Raw genomic sequence first — 12,873 nt, forward strand, 5'->3', positions numbered from 1 at the left:
ATCTAAGGTGTAAGATGTCCAGGTAGAGGAAAACATTATATGCAGATGAACATGCCCAGCTTCACTCAAAACCACCCTCCCACCTCTCAAGTTTAAGAAATCCTTCTCTTATTTTGTAGCCAGGAAAGGAAATCATATCCCAGCAGGGTGGCAGACAATCAAGGATGTGGCAAGGAAGCACTGATTCTGACTCCTTTGCACGTGAAGTCTTGCTTTCTTTCAGGTGTCCTCCACTTCCAGAAAGAGAACATTTTAATCAAAATAGAAGATGCTGTTAGAATGAAGGTAGAGTTTCCTTCTCAGACAAGGGTAAGACATCTGCTCAACAAAGCAATGTAGAGTACTTAGTAGTTAATGCCTCTCCTCAAAAAGAAAACAAAAACTCATACCAACAGGCTCATTACTTCCTAGAGTTGTAAAAAGGTACCGATTTTGGAGTCTAGGCCTTCACTCCTTCTATCTATACTCGACCATAATTTTCTCTTAAGTTCCCAGCAATCCTTCAACACTAGCCTAAACCCATTCATATCCACACCTAAAACATTCCTGCTTTTCTCAGAACTAGTTATTTATAAACCAAAAGAGCACTTATTAAATGAATAAATGCATGACAGTCCAGAGGGATCACACCCTCAAGAGTTATACCTACAATAGTTACATTTCATTCCTAGCATGTGAACAATATAAGCTTCAAAGAGCCACTATCAGCCAGCAGTCTTTAAGCCCACCCCCATCCCCATTTCACCATCTAGGTAGTCAATTTTAATATAAAACAAACCTTAAATAGAAATAAGAAGGAAAATCTACTGTGCCTGGTTACAACCATACAGTACATTCCAAAGACTTCTGATTTATCTGGAATGAACAGATAGTAATCAAACAAAAAACAAAGACCAACAACAAGTCCCTGTAATTCTTAAGGACTTCTTAGGAGACAGGCTTCAAAAGTATGATGTTTCATATGTGCTCACTTATGCAAACAATTAAGCAATGATACGAATACTATACCAACAATGGGAACATAAGTTCTCTGAGAGAAGCCCATCAACTTGATCTAGTGAACTGATTCAATTTCATGAACTTTTTAAGGACACCTTCCTAAGGCAACCAATACAATTAAAATATGAAAGGATAAATGATACACAATGGTTAAAGAAAGAAAAACAAGACTCCTAGGGCTGGAAGAATCTTATAATGATCTAATACAACTCCCTAGCTTTTATAGATGAAAATGACATGCCCAAGGTCACAAGGCTAGGGGACCTGTCTTGCAAACACTTACTGCTGATTAGGCTCAGTTTCATTCTGTTGGGCAGAATTAAAGCTCTGCATGGCCTGTACTTCTTCTTCCTCCTCATCCTCACTAGAGGCCTCTTCTGCAGCATGATTAGACCTTGGAGGAGGAGCAGTGGCAGTGCCATCTGCCTTCTGGATTGATGGCTTCTGACAGATGTATTTAGGGTCTCTTCCAAGGTTACAAATTTCTTCAAGTAACTGAAAGACACAGGAAATATTATTTATTAGTAAATAAGAAATGGGACAACTAACACATTTTTGGAGCATTTTCTATGTGTTGTACACAGAAGTGCTAACACAAAACACTTTATCTTGACATATGTATGTAACATACATCACTCCTGGAATATATCCTATTTACACACAATCCTATTTTACACACAAGGTAACTGAAGTTTCGTGAAGTTAAGTAACTTGTTCAGGATCACATAGCTGTTAAGTGACTAACCTGACTCCATGTCCTAATTCATAAGCACCAGGCATATACTATACTGTAACTGGCAGGGCTACTAAATGTGAAAAAAAATATCAAGAAACAAAGGTTAGAAAAACTAATATGCTTTTACAAATAGAAGCTAAATCCTGGCAACTTGTTAATACCCTATAGGAGAAAATAATACTTAAGTGACTTTCTGGGGGTAGGAGGGGGGGCAAGGACCAACCCAAGGATAAAGAGAAAATAAGGTAGACATAATCATCTTCTAGGAATAGCCCAAGAATCCCAATGACTTCTAGTAGGTCAAGCTTTTTTCTTAAAAACTCCCCCTTAACTGCTCTCTCATGCCCACGGTCAGCCTTATCACTTCATACCTTAATGATTGCAGTTGTTGCATCTGTTTTGAGGGTGGGCTGATGTCTCATGAGCTCATCAACAGCACTCCCCAGGTTAGATGCGGTATCCCCTTAAAGGAAAAAATGAACTGTTAGAAAGACTGAAGAAAATAGAGCTTGAGCTATTTTCTCTGCCAATACGAGGAGGAAAGAAGAAACTGAGAAGGTTGTTGTGATTTTCTAATGCCATGCTTTCTCAAATGAATTCACACCAAACTCTGAAAGCAAATAACTGGGGAGGAAAAAGGAACTTTATCAGTCTAGTGAAAACATAAAAAAAAAAATTTTAACTTATTTATTTTGTGAGAGAGAGCGAGCACACAAGTGGGGGAGGGACAGAGAGAAGCAGAGACAGAATCCCAAGCAGGTTCCACACCATCAGCGTAGAGCCCATTGTGAGGCTTGAACCCACAAACCGTGAGATCATGACCCGAGCTGAGATCAAGAGTGGGATACCCAACCGACTGTGCCACCCAGGTGGCCCTAGTGAGAACATTTTAAAATAACCACATATTCTACATTCTACTCTGGCAATCTCTAATGCCAAGGTCTGAACTAGGAGGGAGGGAGAGAGAGGAGCATAAAACCATTAACACACTGGCTGCCCCAATTAAGAACGATATTGGCTAGAATGCTACAGTGGTGGCTGAAAGCACAAAGCACATTTGTGAAAACTAGATTCTGGAGTCCTACCTTCTCATTATTCTGTAATAATCTGGCCTCAAATACACTGAGAAGAAAATCTATTAATTTCTTACTATCGTAGGGACTTGAACATTAGAATAGAAGAGCAACACCTTGGGACTTTATATCTCCTGTTGCAACAGATTCGATGGTGAGCCTGGAAATCTACTGCCCCTAATACCCATTTCTCACTAGCGCCATGACCGTACATTTAATAATGAATGGTTGATAGTCTGAGGAACACCACTCCTTTGTTGCTGACATCTAAAAGGTCACCGGAAAAGAGTCGTCACTATAGTTCAAGCTCTGGTCACTGAGGTGTCTCAGTGGCACAGAGTGATGACAGGTGGAAATGTGGACTCCCAAGGAGACCCTCCTTCTGTTTTGCTGCCTCTGTCAGACCCAATGTCCTAAGTGACCTCGCCCCCAAGATCTTCACTGGATAATTCTTGCTCCTCCAGGTTCTCCCATTGTGATAGAAGCACAGTATAGGCCTTGCTGCCTGGGAGCCCATAGGGGAATCTGGGACTGCCTCTCCTGCCCTGACCCAAGAGGAGGGGGTGTAGTCCCTGTAAGTCACTCTACTACAGTTTAGCTTCTGACCAGCCCAAACCCTGCAGCCAATTGGAGCTTGAGGATATGGCCTGGAGGCACCACCCAGAGATCTGGAGCCACTCAGGGGCACCTGGGGACATGATCTGGTCCCCTTGGTGGCCTAGGAAGGAAAAAGTTTCTATGGCCAAAGTTTGGTTTTCCCAACACTTGTCCCAATTCAGATTAAAACCCTGAACTTACACACACACACACACACACACACACACACACACACACACACTGAACTGTTGAGAAGCATGAAAATATGAGCAGAGGATAAGGATGAAGTCTTCTTTTCTACCTGCAATACAACGTATATAGTGATACAACTATAATTACAGTGATAACTCCCATTAAGCTTAGCACATCTAACCAGAGAAACGACGGGAGTTCAAGAAAGGACTTCCTTGCCAATTGGTGGCTTGATAACCATCTAACATCTAAAATCTTGGCACCAGGGGAAGATGGCGACGTAGGAGGATGCTGGGCTCACTGCTTCCTGCGGATCATTTAGACTCTACCCACACCTGCCTAAATGACCCAGAAAATCTCCAGAAGATTAGCAGAACAGATTCTCCAGAGCCAAGCGTAGACAAGAGATCCATGGAAGAGGGTAGGAAGGGCAGAGAGGCGGTGCGTGCTACACAGACTGGCGGGAGGGAGCCAGGGCGGGGGCAGCCTGCCGGCAAAGCAGAGGCCCCAAGTCTGGCTTGCAAAAACGGAGGCGCCGGATGGAGGGTGTTCTGATGGCAAGGGGGACTGAAAATCTGGAAGGTTATAAGTTACCAGATCTGCTCGGAGAACGGGAGGGCTGGAGGACAACGGGAGGGAGAGTTGTTGAGCCCCGGACAACAGAGCGCAGCTTGGCGGAGAACAAAGGCGCTCGCCAGGACCATCTCCCTCGCCCATCCCCCACCCCAAATCCCAAAGGGAACCAGTTCTTGTCAGGGAACTTCCTTGCTCCACACAAACACCCAACGCTGTGCTTCTGGGGATCCATCCCTCCAGTGGGTCTGACTCCCTCGAGGTGCCGCAGGGCCCCTCCCGAAGTGAAGGAAAAGTGAGCTGAGCCTGCCCCTCCTGCCCCTGTGCACCTTGCCAATCCACCCCAGCTAATATGCCAGATCCCCAGCACCACAAGCCTGGCAGTGTGCAAGTAGCCTGGGCGGACCACGCCACCCCACAGTGAATCCCGCCCCTAGGAGAGGGGAAGAGAAGGTACACACCAGTCTGACTGTGGCCCCAGCGGTGGGCTAGGGGCAGACATCAGGTCTGACTGCGGCCCCGCCCACCAACGCAAGTTATTCAAGACAGCACAGGGGAAGTGCCCTGCAGTTCCACACCACTCCAGGGACTATCCAAAATGATGAAATGGAAGAATTCCCCTCAAAAAAACCTCCAGGAAGTAACAACAGCTAACGAACTGATCAAAAACGATTTAAACAATATAACAGAAAGTGAATTTAGAATAGTCATAAAATAAATCGCTGGGCTTGAAAACAATATAAAGGACGGCAGATTATCTATTGCTACAGAGATCAAGGGACTAAGGAACAGCCAGGAGGAGCTAAAAAATGCTATCAACAAGCTGCAAAATAAAATGGAGACAAACACAGCTCAGATTGAAGAGGCAGAGGAGAGAATAGGTGAACTAGAAGATAAAATTATGGAAGAAGAAGCTGAGAAAGAGATAAAAAAATCCAGGAGTATGAGGAGAAAATTAGAGAACTAAGTGATGCACTAAAGACCAATAATCTACGCATAATTGGTATTCCAGAGGAGGAAGAGAGAGGGAAAGGTGCGAAGGGTACTTGAAGAAATAATAGCTGAGAACTTCCCTGATCTGGGGAAGGAAAAAGGCATTGAAATCCAAGAGGCACAGAGAACTCCCTTCAGACGTAACTTGAATCCATCTTCTGCATGACATATCATAGTGAAACTAGCAAAATACAAAGATAAAGAGAAAATTCTGAAAGCAGCTAGGGATAAACGTGCTCTAACATATAAAGGGAGACTTATAAGACTCATGACCGATCTCCCTACTGAAACTTGGCAGGCCAGAAAGGAATGGCAGGAGAATTTCAATGTGATGAATAGAAAAAATATGCAGCCGAGAATCCTTTATCCAGCAAGTCTGTCCTTTAGAATAGAAGGAGAGATAAAGGTCTTCCCAAACAAACAAAAACTGAAGGAATTCACCACTAAATCAGCCCTACAAGAAATCCGAAGGGGGATCCTGTGAGACAAAGTACCAGAGACATCGCTACAAGCATGAAACCTACAGATATCACAATGACTCTAAACCCATATCTTTCTTTAACACTGAACGTAAATGGACTAAATGCGCCAACCAAAAGACACAGGGTATCAGAATGGATAAAAAACAAGACCCATCTATTTGCTGTCTACAAGAGACTCATTTTAGACCTGAGGACACCTTCAGATCAAAAGTGAGGGGATGGAGATTTATCATGCTACTGGAAGTCAAAAGAAAGCTGGAGTAGCCATACTTATATCAGACAAACTAGACTTCAAAGTAAAGGCTGTAACAAGAGATGAAGAAGGGCATTATATAATAATCACAGGGTCTATCCATCAAGAAGAGCTAACAATTATAAATATCTATGCACCAAATACGGGAGCCCCCAAATATATAAAACAATTACTCACAAACATAAGCAACCTTATTGATAACAATGTGGTAATTGCAGGGGACTTTAACACTCTACTTACAAAATGAAAAGATCATCTAGACACATGGTCAATAAAGAAACAAGGGCCCTGAATGATACATTGGATAAAATGGACTTGACAGATATATTTAGAACTCTGCATCCCAAAGCAACACAATATACTTTCTTCTCGAGTGCACATGGAACATTCTCCAAGATAGATCACATACTGGGTCACAAAACAGCCCTTCATAAGTATACAAGAATTGAAATCATACCATGCATACTTTCACACCACAATGCTATGAAGCTTAAAATCAACCACAAGAAAAAGTCTGGGAAACCTCCAAAAGCATGGAGGTTAAAGAACACCCTACTAAAGAATGAGTGGGTCAACCAGGCAATTAGAGGAGAAATTAAAAAATATATGGAAACAAACGAAAATGAAAAGACAACAATCCAAACGCTTTGGGATGCAGCGAAGGCAGTCCTGAGAGGAAAATACATTGCAATCCAGGCCTATCTCAAGAAGCAAGAAAAATCCCAAATACAAAATCTAACAGCACACCTAAAGGAAATAGAAGCAGAGCAGCAAAGACACCCCTAACTCAGCAGAAGAAGAGAAATAATAAAGATCAGAGCAGAAATAAATAATATAGAATCTAAAAAAACTGTAGAGCAGATCAATGAAACCAAGAGTTGGTTTTTTGAAAAAATAAACAAAATTGATAAACCTCTAGCCAGGCTTCTCAAAAAGAAAAGGGAGATGACCCAAAGAGATAAAATCATGAATGAAAATGGAATTATTACAACCAATCCCTCAGAAATATAAGCAATTACCAGGGAATACAATGAAAAATTATATGCCAACAAACTGGACAACCTGGAAGAAATGGACAAATTCCTAACCACCCACACTCTTCCAAAACTCAATCAGGAGGAAATAGAAAGCTTGAACAGACCCATAACCAGCAAAGAAACTGAATCAGTTATCAAAAATCTCCCAACAAATAAGAGTCCAGGACCACATGGCTTCCCTGGGGAATTCTACCAGGCATTTAAAGCAGAGATAATACCTATCCTACTCAAGCTATTCCAAAAATAGAAAGGGAAGGAAAACTTCCAGACTCATTGTATGAAGCCAGTATTACTGATTCCTAAACCAGACAGAGACCCAGTAAAAAAGAGAACTACAGGGCAATACCCCTGATGAATACGGATGCAAAAATTCTCAATAAGATACTAGCAAATAGAACTCAACAGCTTATAACGAGAATTATTCACCATGATCAAGTGGGATTCATTCCTGGGATGCACGGTTGGTTCAACATTCGCAAATCAATCAACGTGATACATTACATTAATAAAAGAAAAGATAAGAACCATATGATCCTGTCAACCGATGCAGAAAAAGCATTAGACAAAATTCAGCATCCTTTCTTCATAAAAACCCTTGAGAAAGTCGGGATAGAAGGAACATACTTAAACATCAAAAAGCCATTTATGAAAAGCCCACAGCTAACATCATCCTCAATGGGGAAAAACTGAGAGCTTTCCCCCTGAGATCAGGAACACGACAGGGATGTCCACTCTCACCACTGTTGTTTCACACAGTGTTGGAAGTGCTAGCATCAGCAATCAGACAACAAAAGGAAATCAAAGGCATCAAAGTTGGCCAAGATGAAGTCAAGCTTTCACTTTTTGCAGATGACACGATATTATACATGGAAAATCTGATAGACTCCACCAAAAGTCTGCTAGAACTGATACATGAATTCAGCAAAGTTGCAGGATACAAAATCAATGTACAGAAATCAGTTGCATTCTTATACGCTAACAATGAAGCAACAGAAAGACAAATAAAGAAACTGATCCCATTCACAATTGCACCAAGAAGCATAAAATACCCAGGGATAAATCTAACCAAAGATGTACAAGGTCTGTATGCTGAAAACTATAGAAAGCTTATGAAGGAAATTGAAGAAGATATAAAGAAATGGAAAAACATTCCGTGCTCATGGATTGGAAGAATATTGTCAAAATGTCAATACTACCCAAAGCTATCTACACATTCAATGCAATCCCATTCAAAATTGCACCAGCATTCTTCTCGAAGCTAGAACAAGCAATCCTAAAATTCATATGGAACCACAAAAGGCCCTGAATAGCCAAAGTAATTTTGAAGAAGACCAAAGCAGGAGGCATCACAATCCCAGACTTCAGCCTCTACTACAAAGCTGTAATCATCAAGACAGCATGGTATTGGCACAAAAACAGACACATAGACCAATGGAATAGAATAGAATCCCCAGAACTAGACCCACAAAAGGATGGCCAACTAATCTTTGACAAAGCAGGAAAGAATAGCCAATGGAAAAAAGACAGTCTCTTTAACACATGGTGCTGGGAGAACTGGACAGCAACATGCAGAAGAATGAAACTAGACCACTTTCTTACACTATTCATAAAAATAAACTCAAAATGGATAAAGGACCTGAATGTGAGACAGGAAACCACTAGAACCCTAGAGGAGAAAGCAGGGAAAAACCTCTCTGACCTCAGCTGCAGCAATTTCTTACTTGACACATCCCCAAAGGCAAGGGAATTAAAAGCAAAAATGAACTGTTGGGACCTCATGAAGATAAAAAGCTTCTGCACAGTAAAGGAAACAATCAACAAAACGAAAAGGCAACCAACGGAATGGGAAAAGATACTTGCAAATTACATATCAAAGGGCTAGTATCCAAAATCTATAAAGAGCTCACCAAACTCCACACCCAAAAACCAAATAATCCAGTGAGGAAATGGGCAGAAAACATGAATAGACACTTCTCTAAAGAAGACATGCAGATGGCCAACAGGCACATGAAAAGATGCTCAACGTCGCTCCTCATCAGGGAAATATAAATCAAAACCACACTCAGATGTCACCTCACGCCAGTCAGAGTGGCCAAAATGAACAAATCGGGAGACTATAGATGCTGGCGAGGATGTGGAGAAACGGGAACCCTCTTGCACTGTTGGTGGGAATGCAAATTGGTGCAGCTGCTCTGGGAAACAGTGTGGAGGTTCCTGAAAAAATTAAAAATAGACCTACCCTATGACCCAGCAGTAGCACTGCTAGGAATTTATCCAAGGGATACAGGAGTACTGATGCATAGGGGCACTTGTACCCCAATGTTTATAGCAGCACTCTCAACAATAGCCAAATTGTGGAAAAAGCCTAAATGTCCATCAACTGATGAATGGATAAAGAAATTGTGGTTTACATACACAATGGAATACTACGTGGCAATGAGAAAGAATGAAATATGGCCCTTTGTAGCAACATGGATGGAACTGGAGAGTGTGATGTTAAATGAAATAAGCCATACAGAGAAAGACAGATACCATATGTTTTCATTCTTATGTGGATCCTGAGAAACTTAACAGAAACCCATGGGGGAGGGGAAGAAAAAAAAAAAAAAAAGAGGTTAGGGTGGGAGAGAGCCCAAGCATAAGAGACTCTTAAAAACTAAGAACAAACTGAGGGTTGATGGGGGGTGGGAGGGAGGGCAGGTTAGGTGATGGATATTTAAGAGGGCATCTTTTGGGATGAGCACTGGGTGTTGCATGGAAACCAATTTGAGAATAAATTTCATACATTAAAAAAAATAATAAAAAGAATTAAAATCTTGGCACCAATTATAAGATAAATCCTGGTTGCTTACCTAGAGGATCAGAGCTCCTCCTCCTTCGCATGGCTGGGAGGTAATCCGGAGACAGAAGAACTTTGAAAAGACGTTCAAAAGGCTGACACTGTACAAATGACTGAAGACCTCGGGCATTCAAGCAGAGTGCACTAAATACATTTGGGAGGGAGCCAAGGACTTCACGGGTAGCAGGAACCTAGAGAGAAGATAAAGTGAGTCTGAAGACATCTAAAATAATTCAGATGTAGATGCCAGGAAATTTTGACCAGGGTACTGCACAGAGATAGTAGGGTGTATGTCTCTGTATCATCCTCTGTGGGGAGGGGTATGTACAGAGCAATTTTCACACAAAAGCAGAAAAGGACTCACATCTTTGATAAGTAGTGCATGAAGCATGACATCTGTTAATCCATTGTCCTGGAGTGAGGAGAGCAGTGATGGTTCTTGAAATACAAACACAGTCACCACTTCAGTAGCTAAAAAAGACAAGAAATATGAGAAAGTGGGAGATTCTTTACAGGTATTAACAAAACTCCAAGGGCTTAAAAAACACCAACTCAATATACAACAAATGAAATGCCTCTGAAACGAAACTTCACTGCTCATCAAAAGACCACTATTAAGAATTTGGTGACAAACCTTCAAGATTTTTATGGGCAATGTACAGGCATAAAAATAATTATGAATACCATACTGAATACTGAAAAATATACCAAGAGAGATTTCAGGTACTCTCATAACATAAAAAAAAAAAGGTAACTATGTGGATGCCTTGTTAATTAGGTTGATTATAGAAATCACTTTGTCGGGGCGCCTGGGTGGCGCAGTCGGTTAAGCGTCCGACTTCAGCCAGGTCACGATCTCGCGGTCCGTGAGTTCGAGCCCCGCATCGGGCTCTGGGCTGATGGCTCGGAGCCTGGAGCCTGTTTCCGATTCTGTGTCTCCCTCTCTCTCTGCCCCTCCCCCGTTCATGCTCTGTCTCTCTCTGTCCCAAAAATAAATAAAAAACGTTGAAAAAAATTTAAAAAAAAAAAAAAAGAAATCACTTTGTTATGCATACCACCAGATCATGTTCTTCATCTTAAAAGTATGTAGTTTTATTAAATATGTAAATGAAAAACAAAAACATTAAGATTTAATGAGCATATTTTTATAACGATGAGGTTATACTGCTATATAACCTATTTCTTCTAAATTATAATATGTACCATACATACTCCTTTATTTTTCCCAGTCACTGTAGTTCATTCAATTTGACTGGCTGCATACCATTCCCCTAAATACACGAACCTCTGTGGATATAAACTAGTCCACAACTGTGAGAACTGATAAACCTAAAATATCTTTTTTTGTTTGTTTAAGCAGAAAAAATATCTAAAATTGGGGAGAGGGGTTTGCTGGGTTGAGGTAAATATAAACGTAACTGATGGAATAGACAAAATGTCTTCTAAAAAGCCTTTCACCAATTTTAAAATACCATTAGCGTTATTAAGAGTTCTTAGGTATTATTCTGACCAATTTTTGACAATATACTTTAAACGTGCTGTCGGGGCACCTGGGTGGCTCAGTCAGTTAAGTGTCCGACTTCGGCTCAGGTCATGATCTCACAGTTCATCATGAGTTTGAGCCCTGCCTTGGGCTCTCTGCTGTCAGCCCAGGGCCCACTCTGGACCCTCTGTCCCCATCGTCTCTCTGTCCCTCCCTTGCTTGTGCTTATTCTCTCTTAAAATAAATAAATGTTAAAAAAAGTGCTATAAAGACTAACATCAATGCTCAAGAAGAAATTAACATTAAAAGGTAATCGAAAGTGAAGCTAGATATAATTGAAAAAACACAAAATTTAGTGAAATTGCAAGCAAATAGCATGAATAATTAAAACCAGTAACTAGCCCTTTGAAAAGACTGAAAAAGCTTACAGACTTATGGGTAATCTAAGAAAAGCAAGCAATATGTCAGCAATGAAAAAAAGGATCTAACCGGGTTCAGAACAATAAAGTTCTTTTACAAACTGTATGTTAATAATGAATGAAATGCAATGCTTTCTTTTCTAAGAAAATGTCATAAAAATTGATTCTCAAGAAATGACAGCAAAAGAGACTATAACCACAAGAATTTTTAGAAGTAAAAATACCAAGTAACAGAAAGGCACTGAACCAAAAGTTTTAGATGGGAGTGTTATTAAACCTTCTAAGATCCATTAAGACAAGGCTTGTCAGCTCATTTTACGAGATTTAAAATTTTTTATTTTAAAACCTGACAAAGAGGTGCGCACACACACACAATATTAATAAACCATGTGTAAAACAAACTTGTAATGCTGATACCTGAGATCTAAATGATACCAAAGGATTTTATCTGTTTAAGATGGTGAATAGAGCACCTCTCATCTATTCCAAATGTCATTGAAATGGCAAATACATGACAATTACTGGGGACCAACAGCTGTCAATGGTCTTTGGGATTTGTGATGGGCTATAAACTTATGGAAAAGTTAAGTCCTTTTGCGGGTTCCTACTGGTATATAATACACCCTTCCGTAGATCTTCTTCTTCTTTTTTTTTTTACAAATGTCTTAATTCCAAGGGGTCACTAAAATTTAGTATTCATAAACTAAAACTAATGTCCTACTAGAGGTTACTAGAGCATCAAATTTGTTATTTTCCAGAGGTCTAACTAAAAGGCTATGTCATAATGCTACTAATGCAATCTGACAGTTTAAACCCTCTTTTAAAATTAACAGATGACCAAATATTAGAATTTAAAAAAGGAAACACACAAAATCCAACTGGCTCCATATGGGACCTAGCAACTGACTCCTAAGAGTTAAATAATGAAAGACAACTCTCAAAAAATTAATGATTAAATTGAAACTAGAATCTACAAAACCCATAAAACAGCAATGGTGTGTTAAGACAAAGGGTCCCTTAATAATAAGGAAACAGAGGGGCGCCTGGGTGGCTCAGTTGGTAAAGTGTCCAACTTTGGCTCAGGTCATGATCTTGCGGTTCATGGGTTCGAGCCCATGTCAGGCTCTGTGTTGACAGCTCAGATCCTGGAGCCTGCTTCAGATTCTGTGTCTCCCTCTCTTTCTGCCCCTTCCCCAC

General features: G+C 40.7%; 1 protein-coding gene across 13 annotated transcripts in view; it reads right to left on the reverse strand.

Moving 5' to 3' along the window:
- The window catches only part of HUWE1 (HECT, UBA and WWE domain containing E3 ubiquitin protein ligase 1), a 167,448-nt gene that overhangs the window by 75,767 nt on the left and 78,808 nt on the right, over positions 1–12,873 (reverse strand). For all 13 annotated transcript variants that reach the window (XM_042974387.1, XM_042974391.1, XM_042974397.1 and 10 more), the window contains 4 exons: positions 10,139–10,245; positions 9,788–9,965; positions 2,107–2,198; positions 1,283–1,494 (listed from right to left, as the gene is read on the reverse strand). In XM_042974387.1, coding sequence (XP_042830321.1) covers positions 1,283–1,494; positions 2,107–2,198; positions 9,788–9,965; positions 10,139–10,245 — 589 coding nt within the window. The remainder of the gene's footprint in view (positions 1–1,282; positions 1,495–2,106; positions 2,199–9,787; positions 9,966–10,138; positions 10,246–12,873) is intronic.

The sequence above is a fragment of the Panthera tigris genome, chromosome X (assembly GCF_018350195.1).
Source record: "Panthera tigris isolate Pti1 chromosome X, P.tigris_Pti1_mat1.1, whole genome shotgun sequence".
NCBI classification, from domain to species: domain Eukaryota; kingdom Metazoa; phylum Chordata; class Mammalia; order Carnivora; family Felidae; genus Panthera; species Panthera tigris.